Source organism: Mustela erminea, chromosome X, assembly GCF_009829155.1.
Source record: "Mustela erminea isolate mMusErm1 chromosome X, mMusErm1.Pri, whole genome shotgun sequence".
Taxonomy (NCBI): Eukaryota; Metazoa; Chordata; class Mammalia; order Carnivora; family Mustelidae; genus Mustela; species Mustela erminea.
Genome location: NC_045635.1, coordinates 9,158,023 through 9,181,858, shown reverse-complemented (window position 1 = coordinate 9,181,858; position 23,836 = coordinate 9,158,023). Strand labels below are relative to the sequence as shown.

General features: G+C 48.5%; 1 protein-coding gene across 2 annotated transcripts in view; it reads right to left on the bottom strand.

Annotated features, from left to right (window-relative positions):
* PRPS2 (phosphoribosyl pyrophosphate synthetase 2) overlaps positions 1–23,836 on the bottom strand; it is a 34,731-nt gene that overhangs the window by 6,708 nt on the left and 4,187 nt on the right. For both annotated transcript variants that reach the window (XM_032330284.1, XM_032330283.1), the window contains exons 2-4: positions 17,914–18,097; positions 2,905–3,003; positions 2,051–2,175 (exon numbers count right to left, since the gene is read on the bottom strand). In XM_032330284.1, coding sequence (XP_032186175.1) covers positions 2,051–2,175; positions 2,905–3,003; positions 17,914–18,097 — 408 coding nt within the window. The remainder of the gene's footprint in view (positions 1–2,050; positions 2,176–2,904; positions 3,004–17,913; positions 18,098–23,836) is intronic.

Genomic DNA, 23,836 nt, shown 5'->3' with positions numbered 1-23,836 from the left:
ATATAATAAAAAACAGGGTCGGGATAGAAAAAGAAAAGGCAACAAGAGTCTGTGGCATCTATTATTCTTTTGGCTTATTAGCTTCCGGAGTAGTTTTTCCTGGTTAAAAACGAGGGACCGGGACGCCTGGGTGGCTCAGTTGGTTGAGCAACGGCCTTCGGCTCGGGTCCTGATCGTGGAGTGTCAGGATGGAGTCCCACGTCGGGCTCCCTGCTCGGCGGGGTGTCGGCTTCTCCTGCTGACCTCTCTCCTTCATGCTCGCTCTCTGTCTCTCTCAAATAAATAAATAAACTATTTTTTAAAAAATTAAAAAAAATAAAAATAAAACGAGGGACCGCGTATTGCACGCGCCGTGCACACGCGATGTCTGCAGAGGCGGAAGGAGGCAGCGGCGGCCGGGGGATGGGGGAGCGCCTGGCTAGCGCGCACGGGTCTGCTCTGCGGTGCGGACAACATCCGCGAACTGGGGAGGGCGGCGGCAGGCACAGCTCCGGGACGGCGCCGACCTCCGCGGAGCTGCAGAACAGCAGGGGCGGATGCGAATCGTGTCTCACGAGCACCGCCACTAACAACAAGCTCCGTCTCGGGCTCACCTACCTCTGACCTGCTCGTCCGCCTCCGGCCTCCGATCGGGCCACTGCAGTCACCGTGTCCGAATGTAGAGTCCACCGCGTGACTTACTAAAGTGTCCAAGTAAAGGGCAAGCATTTCCAACAGACGGACAGACAGATGACACTCTGCACACTTTGACCTGGAGGTCCCGGGTGAGGGTTTTGCCACTGCCCGGCTTGGGTCTTCGCCTCCCAACTTTGTGCTACTGCCTTTGATGCAGTTGTGTCTCCTTCCTGGCAACAGCCACTTCCTGCCGCTGTCCAGGGGGGCCGGGCCCCACCTCTTCGTCCCCAGCAAGCCCTCCAGAGGGCCGCTTAGCGCTCAGCTCTCGTGGGGGCTCTTCTGAGAATCAGGACCTCCGCTTCCCTGCGTGGGCTCGGTGACGGCTTTCTGGGCTACTCCTGAGCTTTTAAGTTCGATTCTAAGCCCCTCAGCCAGGCTACAGGCAGACAGGGGAGCCAAAAAGGCAGCTGCATTTTAAAGACATCCTGAAGCACGACGGTCACTGGATACTGTCACGGCCCATTTATCAGCTTCTCTGCGTCTGTGCTCGACTGACAGCCAGAGGTCTCTTTCCCTCTCCCTTCCTGACGGAGACCCCTACACCTGGGCACTAAAGCGCCATGCCACCCAGTCTTCCTTTCCCAGATGGTCGCTGCCCAGGTCTACAAGATCACGCAGAGTCCGCGAGCGTCCGGCCCATACGGAAGCCACCTTCTAGCGCCCTCGTCCTGCGTTCTGAACTCTCGGTACTGACCGCTCCTTCACTCCCCAAGTCCGCGAAGCCCGCCAGATTGGCAGCTCGGCACGGCTTCCTGGTGCTAGTCCGGGTGTCCGCAGTCTGATGCTTCTGGGACCATGTCAGTTTCTGTCCAAGTCAGTCATCTGAGAGTCGGTGACTGTTCTAGAGACCTGTATGTGGGCGGTTAACACCAAAACGTCGGCCTCTTCCTGAATCTCATACCTGACCCAGGCCTCGGAAGCAGGGTTTTCAGCTCTTCTTTATTTCTTGGCTCTGGATCTTATCCCCCCTTTTCTTGTGCTCTACGGACACAGATTTCTTTTTGAAAGCTCCGTTCTATTTTGGCTTTCCCTGTCAAGGGTTTGTAGTAGGAAGGACTGGCTTAGTGTGTTGCGTTGTTAATGAAAAGCCTTGTTTTCCAGTTAGGCTCATTGCTCTTATCATCAGAAAAAAATTAACTTAAAGTAACACGTTGAGTAAAACACGTCCACTGAAAACGAACACATGCTTGTGTTTCTCGCACGAACGATGACATGCTGACCTCAAGACCCGCTCTCTACTCGGCAGGGGAACGCCGCAGTCCCCGCCCTCGTCCATTTACACAACAGAGCGGTAAGTAATTTAAAACACGCTGCTTTAGTTAACGCATTAAAAAAAAATAGAACAAGAAGAAAAACCACTGTGCGTTTGGGCTACCTTTTGGCTCCCCCGGCGTCAGGTGAAACGATGATGCAGCTCCTCCACTCCGCGATGTTCTCCCGGATCCACTGCAGGACCGCGGGCTCCGCGTACAAATTATCCACCGGGATGTCAAAGAATCCCTAAGGGGAGAAGTCAGGGTCACACTGCAGAGGTTTTTGGGTTTTTGTTTTTTTTTTTTTTTTTTTTCTACAAGATACCCTCTTTCATTATGTAAAATTCGAATTTTCTATTCAAAAGAAGCCTTTTCAACAGACTCCCTTTTCTGAATTTTAATAGAATTAAATCGAAAGACAGGTATGTTCCAGGCGCCTAGGTCAGTCCAATCCGTTATCTTTGCAGACATGTTCTAGTCTCTTAGGATTACCTATATTCTAAGCACTAGGAGAATGGTTCTGCAGGGGAATGGGGGAAAGGGGTCTGCTGTGTCTTAAGCACCTTATTGAAAGCCAAATGCTTCTCCGCATTGTATCACCGAGTAGGTGTAGTATAACGGGGCCTGTTTTATACATGAAGGAACTAAGCTGGGAAGGAGGTCAAAAACACATACCTGGCAACCCTGCCATTCTAAGTACCTTCGAGAAATGGAGATGGGAATGATAAAGTTTACTACCAAGAAGCCATTCCCCCTCCTCCACAACTATTTGGACGCACTGGTGGCAGACAGCGGAAACAACTGTTAAACTCTGTTTCCAAGCCCAGGAAAGATGAAAATCCAAGACAGCAACCACATACAAACTCAAACACGAGTCGTGTCACCCACTTCGAAAACAATTTAACTTAACGCAGTTAGGATTTAACCACTCCCATTAAGCCCCTGGTCACAAGGGCAAGAAAGAAAATGCTGGAACCTGGATCTGAGAGGCATGCAGGTCCATGGTGATGATGTGATCGGCCCCGGCGACCGAGAGCATGTTGGCCACTAGTTTCGCCGAAATTGGAGCACGACTCTAAAAAATAAAGACACAGATTTTATAACAGGAAAAGAGAAGGGAAGAGATAACATTAATAAAATTAACCTAAGTCATTTAAAACTTTAATACTTCAAATTATTATTAATAACAAAATTACATTATTAACCAAAGATAGTCGTTCCATTTTATTCGCCCAACATTTACTATTTCCATATATTGTTGCAAGACAATGTGCTTGACGCTGGGTAGAAAGAACAAATATCCAAGAAGCAAACCAAACACACACACGTAGCATCACCATCTGTGGTCCGCAGAGTGATGAGGGTGAGGAACAAGAGGTCCCAGAGAAGAGGAGAGAGCATGGAGGGCACGGAGTGTAGAGACGGGTCAGGGCACGGAGTGTAGAGACGGGTCAGGGCACGGAGTGTAGAGACGGGTCAGCAGAGGCCCCTTCAAAAACTGCTTTTAAGGTGTGGTCAGCAGAGGGGAGACCAGTGTTCCAGAAAGAGCAGCACGTGTGACTTCACTGAGGCCAACAGGTCACATCCGGGGACGGAAAGAAGCCCAGTGTGGCCACGGGCACTGGTCTGAGACTGGGGGTGGGGGGGAGCGCTGGGAAGCGACGCAGAGGCCAGCCCCTCCTCAGGAAGAGCCCATGTGCCTCAGCTAGAAGCGTGTGCTGTCACGGATTAAACAAAAACCAGACTGAAGAAAGAACACTGTACCAGGAATAAGAATTTGGTGTTTCAAGAAGGGATACAAGGTTATTTATTGATGCTGTCTCCTCTTTAGCATTAACGTAACTTCTCTGCAGCTTTAGCTTCTACATCATAAACCCTGGACAATAATGGTCTAACTCAAAAAAAAAAAAAATTCAGAGACTACACAGACATAGATGAAACCTGGGAAAAGAGGTCAGCATTTTACTGTAAACAGTAATATTCTCATACACCAACCCAAAAATATGTACATATAAGCTGAAAAGATTTCATTCAGACTCACAGAATGTCATCAATTGCATCTCAAAAGTGAAACAAAAGACATTTCATTCACAGTAGTAAGAAATAACATGATCCCTATTAAATACACAAGTATATTCATGTAAAAACATACACAGGAAGGAATTACACCATAATGTTAACGGATCATTTGTATCTTCTCTTAACACACCATACTTTATTAAAAAACAAACAAACGGACAGAAACCTACTGCTTTATAATCTACTGGGAACATTAGCAATGGGAACCCTCACTAGTGGGAGTCCGGGGGTTTCGGGAGGGGGAGTTTTCATGCCCTCCCAACTCCTCATCCACTGCAGACCCAAGACGAAGAGGCGCCCTTGACCTTGCCCAGGGATACTACTCTTGCCTTTCCAGCAGGAGGAACAAGTGCTTTCGTGGGCCTCAGGGAACAGCTCAGCCAATGAGAAGCCGTCACACTTTGAACTCCCAGGTTCCTCCAAGAGACTTTTAGTTCCTAAGCGCCCTTCCAACCTCCCCCTTCTCTCCTTCCAAAGCCTGCCTCTCTCTCCCCGCTGCCCTCGACCTTGCCTACAGTCTTGCCACACCTTGTTTGTTTGCAATTCTTCCATTCCCAATCACTGTCGGTGGCTGGGAAAGTAACCGGCAGAGTCTATTTCAAGATCTGCATGACTTGGTGATCAGCCGCGATCCGGAGAGGCCCCGGGGCTGGTGAGCTAACAGGGGCGGTCCCCCCGAGCTGCTGGGGCTCACTGCCTTATCTGCGACCCTGGGGTTTTCAGGGGAAGCTTTCTCCTAGGATTTTGAGCTTCACGCCTTGTGTCTAAGCTCTCCGGGCTTTACTTGGGATCTGTGTAAGCCCTGGGTCTTGGGGTTTTCTGTTTTTGTCTGTACCTCTGACCGCACCTTTGACCTTCAGGACAATTCAGACTGTTCCTGATGGAACTGTGCAGCTTCCGGTTTGCTTCCTGTCAGGAACGGGACTGTTCCTAATGAAACCGTAGCAGGGGTCCCGGGGGCCCCACATAAACCAGCTTTGGCTACCGGCCGCTGACAAGATCCAAAGGTGGAGAAAGGAGCGGTGGTAGAACAGGACAGAACTCATTTCCACCCGGAAGACAGCGGGACCGGTGTCTCCAAGATGGTCTCCAAAGTGCCAGATAAAGGTCTGGGTGTATATAAGGAAAATGTGGGAAAAGGCAGGTGGGTGGCGAGAGTCAGATGGGTCCATCATTTGCCTTGGGGTCAACTGTGGGGGGACTCGCCTGCCAGGAACAGCCCACTGCTCCAGGGGGTAATTTCAGTTCCTCTCAGGGGCTGCCGAGCCCTCAGGGTCTTTGGCCTGCGGGAAGAGATAAGCTGGCAAGGGAAACTTAATTAGAAAGTACAGACTCACGCCAGAATGGAGGCAGCGAAAGTCCTCCCGCAGAACCAGGCTGGCCTTCAGTCTGATTCCTTTTCAAAATCGGACTGTTCCTATCGGAACTGTGCTGGCCTTTCATCTGATTCCTTCTGGACCAGGCTGTTCCAGAAAAACCTCTAAGAAACAGGACCCAGTCATCAAAATGCTCTGAGGGCATGCCGCCGCACCCCCACCCCTCCACTGGGACTCCAGCCAGTTTTATGTTTAAAAACTATGGTCCCTCCACACGCACATTTATAAATAAACAGACTGGCTTAACCAGAAGTCATTTAGAACTTCAATGGCCATTATGGGGAACTGTCAATCTTTCCGAACTTAATTTTCTCCAAGTTGAACTGGACAACAACCACGGTTCTCAAACTGAATGGGATTTCTTCTATTTTAATTGGTATTTTGAAGCTTTGAAACACTATCAGGAATCTGAAATTGCCTCTTTCCGAGATACACTTTATACACTAAATGAGGCAAATGATTAAAAAGAAAAACCGGCTTCTGAGGCCTCTTCACCCTGCCCCGGGGTCCAAGGCAGCCACCTTGTATTCAGGCCCCTCCCCCCTGGGCGCCATCTTCTTCCGGCGTCTCTGTTCCCTCTCGTCTCCTGTCCTCTCCTTCTAGTCCTTTTGCCAAACCCTCCCTTCCTCAGAAGCTCCTCCACTCTCTCCTTTCCTGAACCAGTTAAAAAGTGCCCCTTTAATGTTCAGTCTTCCGAGGATCTAAAAAGACCCTTAAGTTTCTTACGTTATCTGAACTAAGGCTGAACTTCCAGCCATGGTTAAAGAGTTTCCTGAAATGACCGGGACCCCAGAGGTTTGCTGAAGAATTTAACATAGTTATTCCAACTTACCACCCTGGTTTCTCAGATTTTTATCACCTAGTGCACATGCTTGTTGGTGAGGGCCAGGCCAAACACCGGACGAAACTAGCCCAATGGGAAAATCCTGAGCAGGATTTAGAAACAGACCCCTACCTTTTGGCAAGATGCAAGAAAACTCACTGGAAATCTCCACTGAACAATTATAATGGCTTTTCGTAAGCCTGTTGATGGAACAAAATTCAGGCTTACACAAAAATTTGATGAAATCTGTTCATGATTATTATAATCACCTCCCAACTGTCTTTAAAGAAAATTCTGGTCTTCGTTTGGATGGTGAATCCGTCGAGGTAACATTTAACTCTATGCTTATTAATGACTACTCCAACTTCCCTTTTAGTTAAAAGGACCAGGATGGGATGAGAAACTACATCCACTTCAGATATGAGTAACCTGGGAAACCAGCTTGCTCGCACCCTAGATAACGCAACTAAGGGAAAAGTGGCTAAAATGTTTGATGTTTAGCTCCACCAAATGAAGTCCCCTAAACAAAACCGGAAGAGTAGTTTCTGCTATTATTTCAAAGAACCAGGACACTGGGAAAAGACTGTTACAAATATAAGAGCTTCAGGAGTCTTACAATGTCCTAATTCCCAAGGACAGGGGTAGAGAGCAAGATGGAGTCACTCATGTCAAGCACTGACGCAAGCAGATCAGGGCACTGCAACCACAAGATATCACCAAGCCCAGCATCAGCTGAAACCCCAGAAATCGTAACACGCAGAAGCAGAGGAGGTCTGCTAGTCACACCCCCTAGGAGTTATCAGAGTCTCCAGGGTCCTCAAGACGGGTATCCTGGGCCCCTGCTTGACCTGAGTGACTCCATCTTGCTCTCTACAACAGGGCTACAGGAAACTACAGGGGCTTTTCCCAATCCTCCCTCTAAGCAGCCTGCAGAAACTACTATTCAGGTTGGGCTAAGTCTGTGTCTGCCCTTACTGACACCGCGGCTATACAGCAGGCCCCGCCTCGGAGTACTAAAATGGCTCATAGAGTGGGTGGCCTCTGATCGATCTTGACAGGCTCCTCTCTCTGAACCTGCTCCCATCTGTCCAGGCCCTTTAAGAGATGCACCTGCTTTCTTCCCTGGCTCCTCTGCGCCTATTCATCGACTGGGCCCAGATTTCTTAGAAAAATATGCTGGAAGCTGCTTTCTCGCAAAAGAGGAAAATAATTCTAGAATTTGACAGTAGTAACCAAGATAGCCAACTGGGGGAAATATATGACCCGTCGGCATCTTTTTTATGCGGTCTCTGATGGCACTTTGACTGACACCCCTTCCCGCCAAAAGCAAATGCTTCACTGTGACTGACCTATGTGGTGCATTTCATAGCACCCCGGTTGATAAGGACAACCAGTATCTTTACCCCTCGGAAAGAAAGGCAATGTACCTGGCCGGTGATGCCCCAGGGCTACATAGAGCCCTTCCTAACTTTTCCCAAACCTTAAAAGCGGATTGGGAGGATCCAGAGTTTTTGGCAGGTTCTACTTTGTCACGATACGCAGTCTGCTTCTGTCCCCCTTCTCAAGCCTCTTCACAGAAGACAGCACCCACCTGCTAAAACTTTTGGCCTTTAAAGGGACATCAAAGTCTCCAAAGAAAAACTGTCCTTTGTCCAAACTCCGGTTTGGTATTTAAGGTCTGTGATCTCAGAACACAGACCAGAATTGGATCTGGGCAGACTCCGAGGGAACCTCAATGTCCCAGAACCTAGAACCAAGAGGCTTTCTCAAACTGGCTGGCTCTTGTGGAAACTAGGATTCCAAACCTCTCTCTCCCCGCCCAGCCTCTATGCCCTTTACTCAAACCTGACAAACCCAGCCCTATTTATTGGGAAACAGGGGCATGACACAGGCTTTGGGGCTCGAAAGCAAAGCCTAACAAAAGCCCCTGCCCCCAGACTTCCTAATTACCAACCTGCCTTTTTCCTCTTCTCATACAAGAGCTTTGGGAATGCCCCCGAGCGCCCACCCACAAACATCAGGCCAGAGGGTGACCCCGCCAGCAACCAGTGGCTCCGCAGGCATCCGCCCTTCGCCTCAGAGCCACTGCTGCCACTGCCCTCACAGTTAAGGCCACTGCAGATGTAAGTCACACGGGTCCCACGAACCGTCCCCCTGCTCCATGCCACCAGGCGCCTCACCCCAGGGACACCCTCCTAGTCCCTGTTCCTCCCGGAGTCACACTTTCTCACCGCGAGGGCCCTAGCTCTGCCAGCCTCCCCCCTTGCGCTGACGAACCCCTCACACTGCCTCACGCTGGAGGCCGCCTTCCGACTGCCCACGACAATTCCCAGCAGACTCCTGTGACCCACGCAGACTTCCCACGGTTTACTGACGTTCTTACAGGACCAAACCGGCAACCAGCACGCTGGGCGTGCCCTGCCCACTCCCTCTGAAGTCACTGCGTCTTGTTCCCTTTACCTTTAGCTACTTTTGCTGCAACAAGGTTGGGTTATCCACTCTTACTCAAGCTTCTATTTTCGCCAAAGGCAAAACCACATACACCTATGCGGACAGTCCATGTGCCTCTGGGGCAGCTCAAGACTCTGGAATGTTACGGCAGCAACCGGGTCTCCATACTTGTAATGGGGATAAGATTAAAAACGGCTCCCGTGTCCGAATTTATTGGGTGCCGTGCTTTTGCCGGCAGCTCTGGCTCTGAAAGTTCCCACATTCCAGACTCAAGGACATCGCCTTGCTGATACTTCCACCAAAAAAATGCTCCTCTCAAGGAGAATGACAGCCAGAGCCCTGGTGTGTTCCAAAGGCAGGATGTTCTTTCAAAGAACAAATTAGAAAAATTGACCAGAGGTGCACAACAATTAGCCCCAGAAAAAATACTGGAAATCTAGTAACTGTTGCTTTGATGAAGAAAGCGAGCTCGGGTTTAGACCAAATAACCATCCGGTCCTACCAGAAATTCCACTATTTGCACTACTTCCCGCTGTCCACGCATTAAACCATGGGTCTACTGACAGAATGAGAGCATTCATGAACCAATACTGACGGGAAATTTTACAAAGGTTGAGAAAACGTCCACTTGTCCAAAATACAATCCTGGGAAACCTCTCCACACCATATCTTAATCCGCCTGGCAAATTAAATTGCCCAATGGACCACTGGAGGTTTGGCAACTAGATTTCATGGATTCAAGCATGTTTTCATCATGGTTTGTCACTTTTCTCACTGGACTGAAGCTTCCCCTGCAAATACGCCAGTGCCTCTTCTGTGGCTAAAATTCCAGCAGAAAAAATGATTTCCTTCCCGGGGAACCTTTCCTGAACTACACAGTGACTGGGGTCCCCGCTTTACTGGTCAGGTGCTTCTCCAAGTCTAGGCACTGTGGCTAGCTTCACTTAAATGTCTTCCACATCGTCCTTAATCCTCAGGGCTGTTCGAATGCACTAAGGACACCGTTAAAACTTAAGTGGCAAAATGTGTACAGTCCAAATGCCTGGGCCAAAGGCATGGCCACGAGTCCTTCTAGATCGCAGACCTTCCTGCTTTTGGAACTCATGCACTCTCGCGCTTGGAGATAATCCCAGGACGACTGTGCATTTGGCCCTGCCTCTTAGGACCCACACCTGATGCAAAGAAAGCTCTTCAATATCATAAAGGTGTAGTTGCTTCTGTTAAAAAAAAAAATCACCATTCTCTGGTAGAGCCAAGTCTTCACTGTGTACTCCCAGCAGACAAGCAATCTTACATCATCACCCTTCACAACCTGGAGAATTTGTCTCTCAGAAAGGACACCTCCAAAAAGATCTTTCAGCCTCGCCGGAAAGGCCCCAATTGGGAATGGCTCACCGACCCGTGTCGCCCAACTCAAGAACAGACTCCTGGATCCACATGGTCCCTCTAAACCAAACACCACCTCCTGACCGGACCTGCTCACCCTCGAAGGATGTGAGAGTCAAGACCCCCGGGACTGAAACACAGAACACCTGGAGAGACCGCTTTCCCCAGCTCTCCGGACCTGGCCTGTAGACCTTCTATCTCTTTGATGGCAAGAAAACACCCTTGATCTGCATTGCCCAATCTCTTGCCGAAAGGGGGAAACCTTTTCAAACAGGAACAGCCTCATTAGGACCCTGTGAGCGTTTCTGAAGGGCGACAAGGTTCTGAATTCACAAGTCTTTCTTTTATCTCAACTAGGAATGGGCCCTGGATTCTTATCCAAATTCATAGTTTCTGAATTGGCAACTTTACAGACTATTAGTGGTAACAAACATGTTTCTAAATAGCACTTTTGAGATAACGCTGTTTTAAAATGTGCTTGCCGAAAGGGTCTGTTTTAACTATTGCTTCACGTTCCTCCGTGTACCGTGGCTTCCCAGACGCGCTCGGTTACTCCGTGCACTGCGCTCTCGAGCTAGTTTGCGATTTTATCTCCCAGCCATTTCAGGAGGCAAACGTGACTCCGGTGACCTTCAGAGGGAGAAACTTTTCTTCCCTAAATCCAAGTAAGAACCAATAAATATTTTCAGACGTAGGGTTCTGGTTGAGAGCTAACATACGGTTGGTTCTGTCCTGTTGGTTTGGACTGGCAACAGCTCCGCTGATGGAAAGCCACTATAATAGCTTCCAACTCCCACTTTCTTCCAATGGTCTTTCAGTTCCTAACAGCCCTCCCAACTTGCCCCTTGGCTCCTCTCCTTCGTCCTTCAGACCTGCCGATGCTTTTTTTAAATTCTCAAATCAGCCTACCTTTTGCTAGTAAAATAACTGGCAGTTCTACTTTTCAGGTTAGTAACACATATGTAACACACACACACACACACACACACACACACACACACACACACGTTTTTTCCAACCCACAAGGAATGAGAAGAAACACCCCTAAATATTAACGGTACCTGTTTCCAGAAAGTGAAATTGTGGGAAAATATTTTTTTTTTTTTTACATTTTTCAACTTTTTCAACTAACCACAAACTAAAATTCATGTTTTTATCGTTTAACTCCCTGTTCTGTTCCACACTGCCTTTAGGATAAAAAAGACCCCGACTTTGGGACATCTGGGTGGCTTAGTCAGTGAAACATCTGCCTTTGGCTCAGGTCATGATCCAGGAGTCCTGGGATGGAGCCCCGCACTGGGCTCCCTGCTCAGCGGGGAGCCTGCTTCTCCCTCTACCCTTCACGCCACTTGTGCTCTCTCTCAAATAAATAACTAAATCTTAAAAAAAAAAAAGAAAAAGAACACCCCAACCAGCCTGGCTCCAAGGGTCTTCCCTGCCATCTGCACTGGGCCCGCTCTCTCCCTCTTCTAGAGAACAATTCAAGCCTTGCCGTCTACACCCACAGGTCGGTCTCACTCCCATGCCTCTGCTGGGCCACACTGCATTTGACCCTCCCCATCTGGTTCAAATCTCCAAATGTTGTGACACTCTTGAGAACTCCCGAGAGAAATGGTCTGTCCGTTCTAAAGAGATGCTGCATAGGCTGATCACTTGGCCACTATGGCTGAGGACCGCCTCAGGCCATCTGCTGAAAGACTGACATTAGAAGACCTGAAGTGTTCGAACGTCATAGTTCACAACTGGACCAGGTATCTCTCAAGGGCAAACGACTGGTTCAGAAGATTTTCACATCCTCTGGAGCACATGGCTCGGGACCCTACACACCACAGCTCTTCAGTAAATACTCAACAACAGATTCTCAATCCCATCGCATTTTCAAGGCTTAGTGATTTGCCTTGGTGACTGCGAGAATTATTCAGTCTAACACGATTTCAGAATAATTCAAAGAACAAACTGACCATGGAGACTTCTTTGTAATACAATCTGATTCTCAATGCTCATCAAACTGGGGCTCTTCCTCTGATTTTATAACTGGCCAAAACATTCCTCTGTGGCATCCAGCATGTCCCACTTCTGAGATCCAAACCCCAGGTAATGTCTAAACTCATACTTTCTGAGATTTCCTTCTCCAGACCTTGTTTAAGAATTTGTGTTCTGTACCATGACTTTGGCTCAAGACCCAACCGACTCCTGCAGGAAAGAGGATCTGCAAATTAATGGACTTCACAGCCACAGGATAATAATTTATATGACATTTCCACAAAGGTGGCATCCAGGTACAGCGGCCAAAAGTAAAACGTTCAACTCCCCTGATGAAACACGGAAAAAGATCAAACATTTGGTGAGCCAGCCCAATCATGAAAAGACTCTCTGGATATTCTAGATCTTATTCAATGTATCGGGTGCCATCCTGCTAGAAATGTACATTGGATGAACTTTACAAATTTATAATATTGGAGAAACCAATGTCAGGACAAATGTTCTCAAGGTTTCCAGTTAAAAACCCAAATGAAACAATTGGATAATTATTTGAAATAACTGAAATTGAAATTTCCATAAATAATATTTCGATGAAATTAAAATAATTGAAAAGAACATAACCTTGAAAACGATCGGGGAAAAAAAGCTGCAAGTCTTGTACCCTCTCAGAACTAACGCTTTCCAGCTATGCCCACATCATACTGTCTGTACCAGGGAAGGGAAGTGGCCATTACTGACTGCCAACCAGTGCGGGCATCAGCCAGCCGCGGCCGGTGAGACCAACCAGCCTGTGGTCTGTTTTTGTACAACCTGTGAGCTAAGAATGGCTTTTACCTTTTTCAGAGGCTGAAAAACAAATGAAGAACGTTTTGTGACATTTGAAAAGAATATGAAATTCCTACACCAGGGGCACCCAAGTGGTACAGTCAGTGAAGCGTCTGCCTTAGGCTCAGGTCATGATCCCGGGGTCCTGGGATCGAGTCCACATACTGCTTGGTTCTCCAACTCCCTCTGCCCACACCCCCCACCCCCGTTTGTGGTCTCCCCCAAACAAACATAAAATCCTAAAGAAAAAAACAGATAGGGTGCCTGAGTTGCTCAGGCAGTTAAGTGTCTCCTTCGGCTCAAGTCATGATCCCAGTGTCCTAGGATCAAGCCCCAAGATGGAAACCTGTTCTGAGGGAGGGCCTGCCTCTCCTTATCTCTCTCTCTCTCCTCTCTCTCTCTTCTTGTCGAATAAATAAGAAAAATCTTTTAAAAAAATTAAGGAAAAAAAGAAGTAATTCCCATTCCCGCATCCATAAACAAAACTTTACTGGAACACAAACAGATACCCCTTTGCTTACGTATCATCTATGGCTGCTTTTGTGCCAGAATGGCGGAGCTGACCTTGTTGAAGAGATCTGGTGGTCCACCAAGTCTTAAAATTTGACACCTGGCTCTTTTTGGAAAAAAATCTGCCTACCTATGTATTTGCTGTAGGCACAGCATGTAAGAAATAGTAGCAAATGCTATCCTTACATTTACAGATGAGAAAACTAAACACACACAGAGTTTAAGCTACCATTACAAAGAAAGGATGAGCTGAGTGAATCATGATGCTGAAATTCAAACCTGAGTCCGCTTGTTTCCAAAGCTGTAACCCCAGAGTTCAGGCAACGCGACACGATGCGTTTTACGACTCATACTACGTCACCTTCCCTTCTCCAGGACGGCACCGCATGTGCTGACGCGTCATGATTTATGAAACCATTCCTTCACTGCCGGAACTAGGCCCTGGTTTCTTGCACATACCAATGAAGCCAAAAATAAAATTTTACAGATGTGCGGGGCTTGCTTAAAAAAAGAAGCAGTAAGATTCAAAATAAAGGTTGTTTTTTTTTTTTTTAAATAAAGATTTTATTTATTTATTTGACAGAGAGAGACACAGTGAGAAAGGGAACACAAGCAGGGGGAGTGAAAGAGGCAGAAGCAGGCTTCCACTGAGCAGGGAGCCCAATGCGGGGCTCGATCCCAGGACCCTGAGATCATGACCTGAGCTGAAGGCAGATGCCCAATGATGAGCCACCCAGGTGCCCCAAAGAAGCAGGTTTTGAATATGAATAAAAGCCTCTAGCTTTTTCTGGGCTTCTCTGCACATAACTCCAAAAAGGTCAATTACCCTGGATTTCCTTGTGTCTCAGACATCACAGGCTGCACTATCCTGCGGGAAATAACAGGACAAGAGAAACCAGGGTTTGGGGCGTGCGGGGGCGGGGGGGCGGGCAGGGGATGCACGTGTGGCCCATGCCATCCTGTCACATTGCAACACTGCACGGCCTTCAGCCTACTCTTCAGTGCTCTTCAGCAGAGCACAAAGGGGGAAGTAGGGTTTTCCCCTCATTCTGGGTCTCAGCTCAGCCCAGTTACTGATAAACACAGTTTGCTCACAGGCTCGGGCCATTTCTCTTAAGCATTTGCCTAGATCCCTTGATACACGCTCTTCAAGAGGGAAAATTCACGGAGGTAAGAAGCCAAGTGAAGACACAGACAGGTTGGAGGGATGTGGCCTCAAGCGAAGGAACCAGGCAGCCTCTCCAAGCCGCAGAGGCCAGAAGGATCCTCCCCTAGGCCTCCAGACACACCTGGCTCTGCCACACTGTGATTCCTGACCTCTGGCCCCCAGAATGGTGAGACATTTCTGTCACTCTAAGGGGCCCCCCAACCCCCCACTTAGTCATCTACTACAACAGCAACACAAACCGAACACAGCTCTCCACCATTCCTTCTCTCCTTACCAGTTTTCTCTGACAAGAAGCCACACAATTTCTGCCCTCAGGGCTCCCTCTGCTGCTATCTGTGTGGCCTCTCAACCCTGCGTCCACCTCCCTGCGTGGTTGACAATGAATGTCTTATCTCCTCCATCAGCAGTTAAGCTCGGAAGTCTGGAACTGTCTGATGCGGGTTAAACACAAAAACAGCTACCAGGTTGTTTCCAAGAAACACACTTAGAGCAAAGTGATTCGTGAAGAGGGAAGGGAAAGAAAGACAGGTGTTCAAAAGGGTCCTGAAAGGAATACCGGCCCCAATGACGGCCAGTGGGAACCAGGACAAAGAGCTGGTGAGAAGCCACGCCCGCACCGCGGCTCGTGGGAGAACTGCGTAGGGCGGCAGGGGACACTGCTGGCCAGCAGTGGCCACATTCCCCCTAAGGTGGGAGACAGGTCCCTGCCAGGGGCCAGGGCCAAGCAGGACTAGTTTCTCTGCAGGAAGAAGACTTCGTTAGGAAAAAACGTGAGCAACAAAGTTTGAAAATGCCACCCTGGAAACAGACTGGATACTTACAAACAAAAACCGTAAGAGTGTCCACAGGTATCGGTTAAGGAGAAGTTAGGGCTCCCCTCCCCGGGGCAGTGGGCCCGGAACGGGGGCCATGGAACAATAAAGGGAATCAGTTACTCAAGAAGATACAATCCCCTATCTGAGCACCAAATGCCAAAGCCACTAGAAGTGAAAGGAGAACCTGATGGCAAATGACAGAATACAGAACTCGCTAAGCCTCTTGCTACACGAAAGAGAAAGCGCAGAGTATCACTGGCTCCTTTAGGACATGGACAAAAGTGAAGATGTACTACAAGGCTACGACATACACAAATGGAACAACAGACTGTGCTGATGGGACAAAAATCAATAGAAATTCTGGAGAAAAAAATGCACAGAAAATTTTCCAATCAAGTTAGAATAAAAATTGCTTCCTAAATAACAAGGGGGAGGTTATGTGCTTCACGGCAACCTATGTGACCTAAAGGTTTTGGGGGCCCTTAGCTAAAGCTCCATCACCGATGGATACATACACAGTCACAAAGTCACACGCTCAAGCACGTACGGCTCATGAACCAATAATGGTTTTTACATGACTGAACAGCCAGGGGGAAAATAATCAAAACAATATTTCACGGCATGTGTCAATTACATGAAATTCACGTTTCACTGTCCATACATAAAAGTTTCATTGGAATACAGCCACACCCATTATTTATATATCATCTGTGTCTCTGAGATACACCAGAGTTCAGCTGCTGCCACAGCGACCGTACACCCCTTTATAGAAAGTTTGCTGACCCGGTCTAATCCATGCAGGGTAAATCATAACTCAATTGCAGAATGGAGTTCTGGAGACCAATTTCTAGGGAGAAATTAGCTGACAGCTGTGTTCAGCATGGGGTCTGGGAACCACATCGGAAGAGGCATTAAAATTTAGGGGGATCTTGGTACACGAATTCAAAATTATAAAGGGATTTTTTTTTCCATAGAGGAGGGAATCTGTGTGCTGTTTGGAAATGTGTGTTGTTTCATAAAATGAATTAGGGAGATAAACAGGGGTGTATTGGGGGAAACGTCTGGCATGATTAGTCACATCATAGAATAGCCATGTGTCTTGTCCATTGCAAGGATTTGTGGAAAACCTGATGAGCCTCTAGCCATCCGTAAGACAGAAAGCACGTTAATAGTCTAAGAGCCAATGGTTATCGTGCTTTGAGTGATAGCCCCCCAAAACGCATCTGCCCAGAACCTTGGAATGTGACCTCATTTAAAAAGAGGGTGCCTACAGATAGGACTAGAGAGTAAAGATCAAAATGGGTAAAGGGTTAAGGGTAAAGATCAAAATGAGATTACTCCAGATAAGGGTGGGTCCTAATCCAATGACCACCCTTTTAAAAAAGAGGGAAGGGCACACGGAAACAGGGAAGAAAGCTGCGAGATGGGAGTGATGCCACCAGAAGCCAAGGAATGCGAGGAGCCACCGGAAACCAGAAGAAGCAAAGGCGGCTCCCCCCACCCCTGCCTGAGTCTTCATAAGGAGCGCAACCCTGATGCCACCCTATCTTCTGATGCCTGGCCCCCAAATCGTGACAGAACAGGTTTCTGTTGTTTTAGGCCACCCAGTTTATGGTGATTTGCTGTACCAGCCCTGGCAAACCAATACAATCCCCTCCAAAGTGTCCCTCCAATCCCAAATTCTCTGATGTTTTGCGAAGGCAAGGACTATTTTAATTTCTTCTAGAAACTCACACAGCCTCCTATAGGGCTAATGTTGCTAAAAGAAAAAGTCAACAATACTAACTTCGTTCTTTGTGAAAGGTTAAAAAGAGGTGTATTTTTTATTTTTTATTTTATTTTTTTTAAATATTTTATTTATTTATTTGACAGAAAGAGAGAGAGAGAGAGATCACAAGTAGACAGAGAGGCAGGCAGAGAGAGAGGGAGAAGCAGGCTCCCCGCCAAGCACAGAGTCCGATGTGGGGCTCGATCCCAGGATCTTGAGATCATGACCTGAGGCGAAGGCAGAGGTTTAACCCACTGAGCCACCCAGGATCCACCCCCCCCAAAAAAAAGAGGTGTATTTTTTAAATGAATGTTTTTCTTTTCGAAGACCTGTAGATTCATATGCAATTGTAAGAAACAATTCAGAGATCTGGTTGGGCCCTTTACCCATTTTCTCCCCATAGCAACATATGCAAAACTAGAGTACAGAATCCCAACCAAAATACTGGCAGTATTGATTCAACCCGGTAATGGGATTCTACTTCCCCAGATTAACGTACTCGCGGGGAGGGTCCAGTTCCATCCACCACCATTAAAGATACACAACAATGTCATCGCCAGGGCTACATGCTATCATAATGCCCGGAAACACATGCCGTGTCTGTATCTCTATCTGTAAATATGAACACGATGGCTGGTTCAAAGACAGACCTTTGAAAAGCCCAGATGAAAAGGCTTATGTACTCGATCATTAAAATAGAAAGCAAACATCTTCCCAGATGTTATAAGGTAATACGTAAGGGGGAAAAAACGCAGATGGTACCCCAGAATAGGTTCTGCCAACGGGACGCACACCTCCTACCTTGTCCTTTTTATCCTGTCGGGCGTATGGAAAGCACGGGATCACGGCGGTCACCCTGGAGGACGACGCGATCTTGCACGCGTTGATCATGATGAGGAGCTCCATGAGGTTGTCGTTGATTTCCCCGCAGCCGCTCTGGATGATGTAGACATCTTCACCCCTCACGCTTTCACCAATCTCGACGCTAGAAAAAGAAAAGGCCCGAACGGTGAAGCAGGCTTGCGTCTCGGAGGTCCCCTGGAGCACGGCCGTGGGGCAAGGATTCACCGTACAGTGGCACTCGTGGCTAGGACCTCCCACGGCCAAAGGATGCAGAACAAAAAAGCGAAGGGAAAGGGGGGAGGAGCAAACTCCGCGGGCAAGCGGGTACAAGCTTCACCCCCCAGCCACGCGCGGTGGCAATATGCCTGAAGTGCTGTCCGCCACGGAGGCTCATCCGTGCCCAGGCTCATACCGGGGGCGGGGCGGGGGGGTGCAGCTGGGGGTCCCCTGGGCTCCATCTGCCTGGCCCGGACCAAGATCCCAGACCCCCAGGGGTTCCACATTAAGCACACCACTCGCACAGGTGGGCAGAGAGAGCGGTTCCTATCTGGGAAGGGCGGGAACCCTGGCAAAAACAAGGTTCCCAAAGGTGCGCTGAGGACCCCTGGCAAGCCTCGCTTTCTCACATAGGAGGGGACCTTCTACGCTCGCCGGAAATATGTCTCAGTCCTGCCATATTTACCTCTTTCTGCTAAACAGTATCCTATTCCGAGTTGAGCCATAAAGCAAACTTCAATCCAAGGTTAGATTTCCCTCTTACACATAGCTTTCGGTGATCTGTCTTCCCTGGAGTCTAACGTCCTACGTTTTCACCTGGTAAGTTTTCTAAGTAGTGAACACAAATTCCAGCGGAAACACTGGCCTGCCCATCTGCATTCCCACCAGGACAGCTGCTCGCGCCATCTCCAGCTCACTGTCCTGCCGTGTCTTCTCCCACCACTGGCTGCCCCGGGTTCTCCTTCTGCCTCTGCACAGGTGCCGCCCCCCCCCCTGGGGGGGGGGAATCCCACCATCCCTTCCCCCACACTCAATTCCCCACTTCCTCTAGCCTCTTTCTTGCTGTACTTCTTTGTTTGGTTTGGTATCCTCCAGTAGCTTCTGGAGAAAGAGTAAAGAGAAGCTTCAAAAGTCTCTGAAAACTGCATGTTGGAAAACCCATGTTTTGGGCAGAGAATGGTGAGTGTTCAAGACGATAGCGAGCCAGCCCATCCCTGGCACGCGCCTTCCCTTGGGAAGAAAAGGGAAATAGCGCTGTGTGCTGGGGCAGGTCCTTCCCAGAGCAGGGCCAGGAACCAAGGAGACCCTCAGCTGTGCTACGTTTTTCCACAATTGATACCTGGAGCATAATACGAATTCTGCATTTGCTTCCACACCACCTTTCACCCTGAGATGAGAAGGCAGGAAACTGCACTGTCCCCAGCTGAATGGAACCACTGAGAAATACTTGGCGCATGCGCGCGCGCACCCTCCCCACGAGGACCATAGCCACACCCATCCACATCTGGTATCACCATTCCCCACATGCCTTCGGATCACCCTCCCCCCATCGCCTCACAAGAACCCCAAAGCTATGGCCCTTCCGAGACCCGCTTCCACAAGGAAGCTGTAGGTCTTTTTCAGTGGAAAGTGTCATACTTACTACAGCGTTTATGTATTTTTTTTTTAAAGAATTATTTATTGGTGGGGCGCCTGGGTGGCTCAGTGGGTTAAAGCCTCTGCCTTCAGCTCAGGTCATGATCCCAGGGTCGTGGGATCGAGCCCCGCATCAGGCTCTCTGCTCAGCGGGGAGCCTGCTTCCCCTCTCTCTCTGCCTCCCTCTCTGTCTACTTGTGATTTCTGTCTCAAATAAATAAATAAAATCTTAAAAAAAAAGAGAATTATTTATTGGGAGGGAGCACGACCAGGGGGCAGGGGCAGAGGGAGAGGGAGAAGCAGGCTTCCTGGTGAGCAGGGAGCCTGATGTGGGCCTCGATCCCAGGACCCTGGGATCATGACCTAAGCCAAAGGCAGACGCTTAACCCACTGAGCCACCCAGGTGCCCCACTATTGTTTAAACCTTCAGTATGTGTAGCGTTTTCACCATTTCTGTTGTATCCCATTTTCTTAAAGCAAGTTACAGAAGAAGTTTGAGTGCTGGTCCCCCAACCCCAGCTTTCCCATAAACCCTGTGCTTTTTATTGTATGATTTTGCCTAGCAGGATGATTAGGAAAGCATGTCACACTACAGTAAGATGGTCTGCAAATGGGCTCACCCGGAGAAGAAACAGAATGACTCTTACTGTAAAATTACAAGTGAGGCACATAAATAATTACCCTTATCTATTCTACTATCAGAAGCCAATTATACCGAATGATACTGCTTTATCAACAGAGCCAACTGTTTCTAAAACAACTTTAAAAATGAGTCGACATTTCGGACACCATGCAGCAGTATGCTGAATCCATAGACGCTTCTACCCGACTTCAACTAGAATTAATTGGGACACAAAAATGAAGTCTTTCAAGTCGAACTGATCTGCAAGTCAGTTCTGGTAACGGGGGTCCTGTTTTTCTACGTTCTCTGCTATGAGTGGAAAGAGTATGAAGAGAGACAGAATTCTATATGCCCCCTCCTATTTTGAGTTCTAAGGAGCGAACCGTAATTCCCTTGAGAATATCCTGTCAACTGCGGAATAAGGCCAATTTGGAAATCGCGGAGTCCTATAGCTAGAATTAAGGTTATTGACCAGCTGACCTTAAAATAGGGAGATTCCCCGGAGATTATTCAAGTTGGCACAATGCAATCACAAGGGTCCTTTCAATGGGACAGGAAGACGGAAAAGGTTAGAGCAACAGGAGGTCTGAGGCAGGGGGAGGAAGGTGCTGCATGGTTCGCTCTGAAGAGGGAAGGAACCAAGGGCTGCCGGCGGCCTCTCCAGGCTGAGACAGGCAAGCGAATGGCTTCTCCCCAGAGCCCCAGAAGGGAATGCAGCAACCCCTAACAGACTTCTAACCTACACAACCACGAGATGCAGCGGCAACAGAGGGGACATGGGCCTGCCAAGGCCGAAGTATTTACTACCTGGCCTGTTACAGAACAAATCTGCTAGCGTCTGGTGTTAGGACTGTTTATCCCCTAAGACCTGCTTCTCTGGCCTATTTTTCTTCAGGAACTTCAGTCCCCTTATGATTAGCAGTCCAGCAGAGGATGGAGAGTCCTATCACCATGGCAACTCTTCTCCCCAAAGCTATTCCTGCTTCTACTCATAAAGATGATCACGACTGATCTTTCCTGTAGGGTCTTTTAAAAATTGTGGCCAGAAGGCAGCATCCTTTTGCTGTTCAGATGAAGAATCGTCACAGGTTCCGAAATAAGAAGGCAGGTGAGTTTATGTGACTCAACAATGAACAGGTGTAGTGATTAGAAGATGGCTGCAGATGCTGTAAAAACTTTTCCCACCAAGAAGTGGAGTCTAGGGGCGCCTGGGTGGCTCAGTCGGTGAAGCGTCTGCCTTTGGCTCAGGTCATGATCTCAGGATCATGGGACTGAGCCCTGCATCGGGCTCCCTGCTCAGCGGGGAGCCTGCTTCTCCCTCTCCTCCTTCACGTGCGTTCTCTCTCAAGTAAATAACTAAAATCATAAAAAAAAAAAAAAAGTAGTGGAGTCTAGGGGCACCTGGGTGGCTCAGTCAGTTAAGCATCCAACTCTTGGTTTCAGCTCAGATCATGATCTCAGGGTTGTGAGATCAAGCCCCACGTCAGGCTCCACACTCAGGAGGAAGTCTGCTTGAGATGCTCTCGCCCTCTGCCTCTCCCCTTCCCTTGCTTGCACACTCACCTTGCACGCACACACACTCTCTAAAATAGAAAAAATAAAAAGTGGAGTCTATGTTCCCCTTCCCTCGGATTTGGGAAGACTCTGTAGTGACAACGCCCCAACTGCAGGGCCCAGAGCTTACCAGACCAGCAGGTCCACTGTCTGTCTTCCATGCTGTAAGGAAGCTCAAGCAGCCCTGGGGGTGGAGCGGGGGGAGGTCCTGAGTTTCCTAACCAAGCTGCCAGGCAGGCGCCGGCACCGACTTACCGGCCATGTGAACCGGCCACCTTCAAAGTAGACCCTCTAGCCCCAGCTAACCGTCCCAGACACCATCACACAGGGCACTGCCCAAACTGCACGTTTGTGAGTCAAATACACGATCGCTGTTTTAAGCGGTTAAATTCTGGGGTGATTTGTTACACAACAGAAAACCAAAACTTTGGGTCTTTCAGTACAGCTAACCACTCTGTGGGCAGGTTAACTGACCAGGATAAAACGTTACAACAGACCTTCAGACACCTTCACTGTGGGATTTCAGCCATCTCTACGGAAGCCCGTGCAGAAACATCTCTCTGCATATTTCAAATGATTCAGAGGGCTCCTGGGGGGCTCAGGTCATGATCTCAGGGTCCCAGGATGGGGCCCTGTGCTGGGCTCTGTGCTCAGAGATGAGTCTACTTGTCCCTCTCCCCCTACTCATGCTCACTCACGCTCCCTCTCTCTCAAATGAATAAATACCATCTTTTAAAATAAACAAAAAAAAATCAGTAAAGTGATTCAGAGATGAGAAGGGAAATTCAGGAGGCCCCGTGTCTGATTAAGTGGTATTTTAAAGGTGGGGAAAGAGGGGCGCTTGGGTAGCTCAGGCAGTTAAGCGTCTGTCTTCAGCTCAGGTCATGGTCCCAGGGTCCTGGGATTGAATCCCGCAATCAGTTCCTTGTGGGGGGCGGGGGGGGGGGGCGAGTCTGCCTCCCTGCTTGTGCTTTTTCGCTCTCTCTCTCTGACAAATAAATAAATACATAAAACATTTTTTAAAAGATTATGTATTTATTTATTTGACAGACAGAGATCACAGGTAGGCAGAGAAGCAGGCAGAAAGCGAGGAGGAAGCAGGCTCCCTGATGAGCAGAGATCCTGATGCAGGGCTTGATCTGATCCCAGGACCCTGGGATCATGACCTGAGCGGAAGGCAGAGGCTTTAACCCACTGAGCCACCCAGGCGCCCCTAAATACATAAAGCATTTAGAAAAAAAAAGTGGGGAACAACGAGGAACAGGTGCCTGGCTGGCTCAGTTGGATAAGCATGCTACTTTTGATTCTTGGAATTCTCAGTTTGAGCCCCACGTTGGGTATAGAGATTACAAAAGAAAAATCAAAACTTAAAAAAAAAAAGTGGAGAATGGAAGGAGTGATGACCAGGAGACATTAAAGCACATTTCTGGTCCTGGCTCTGGGGAGAGGTTCAGGAAGCTTACACGAACTAAATCAATTTTCTCTTCTTTTTACCCCATTTCTCATCTCTAGGACTACACAGTAAAAACCAGATCACTAGTACAATACCTAGCACAGAGAGGACTGTTTGTAAAAATCAACCTCTGGACCTACACAGTTCATGGGAAAGAGAAAAGTCAGGAAGCTAACCTGTTATATTCCAAAAATAAAAACATACAGGGGCGCTGGGGTGGCTCAGTCATTAAGTGCCTGCTTTGGCTCAGGTCATGATCTCAGGGTCCTGGGATGGAGCCCCACACCGGGCTCCCTGCTCAGCAGGAAGCCTGCTTCTCCCTCTCCCTCTCCCCCTGCTTGTGTTCCCTCTCTTGCTGTTTCCCTCTGTCAAATAAATAAAATCTTAAAAAAAAAATAATGTTGGGGCACCTGGCTGGCTCAGTCGGGAGCATTGGAGTCTTGATCTCAGGGTAGTGAGTTCAAGCCCTTCCTTGGGCACAGAGATTACTTAAAAAAACAAAATAGGGGCGCCCGGGTGGCTCAGTCACTTAAGCATTTGACCCTTAATTTCGGCTCAAGTCCCGATCTCAGGGAACGGGGATCGAGCCCCGCGTCAGGCTCTGGGCTCAGCTCAAGAGT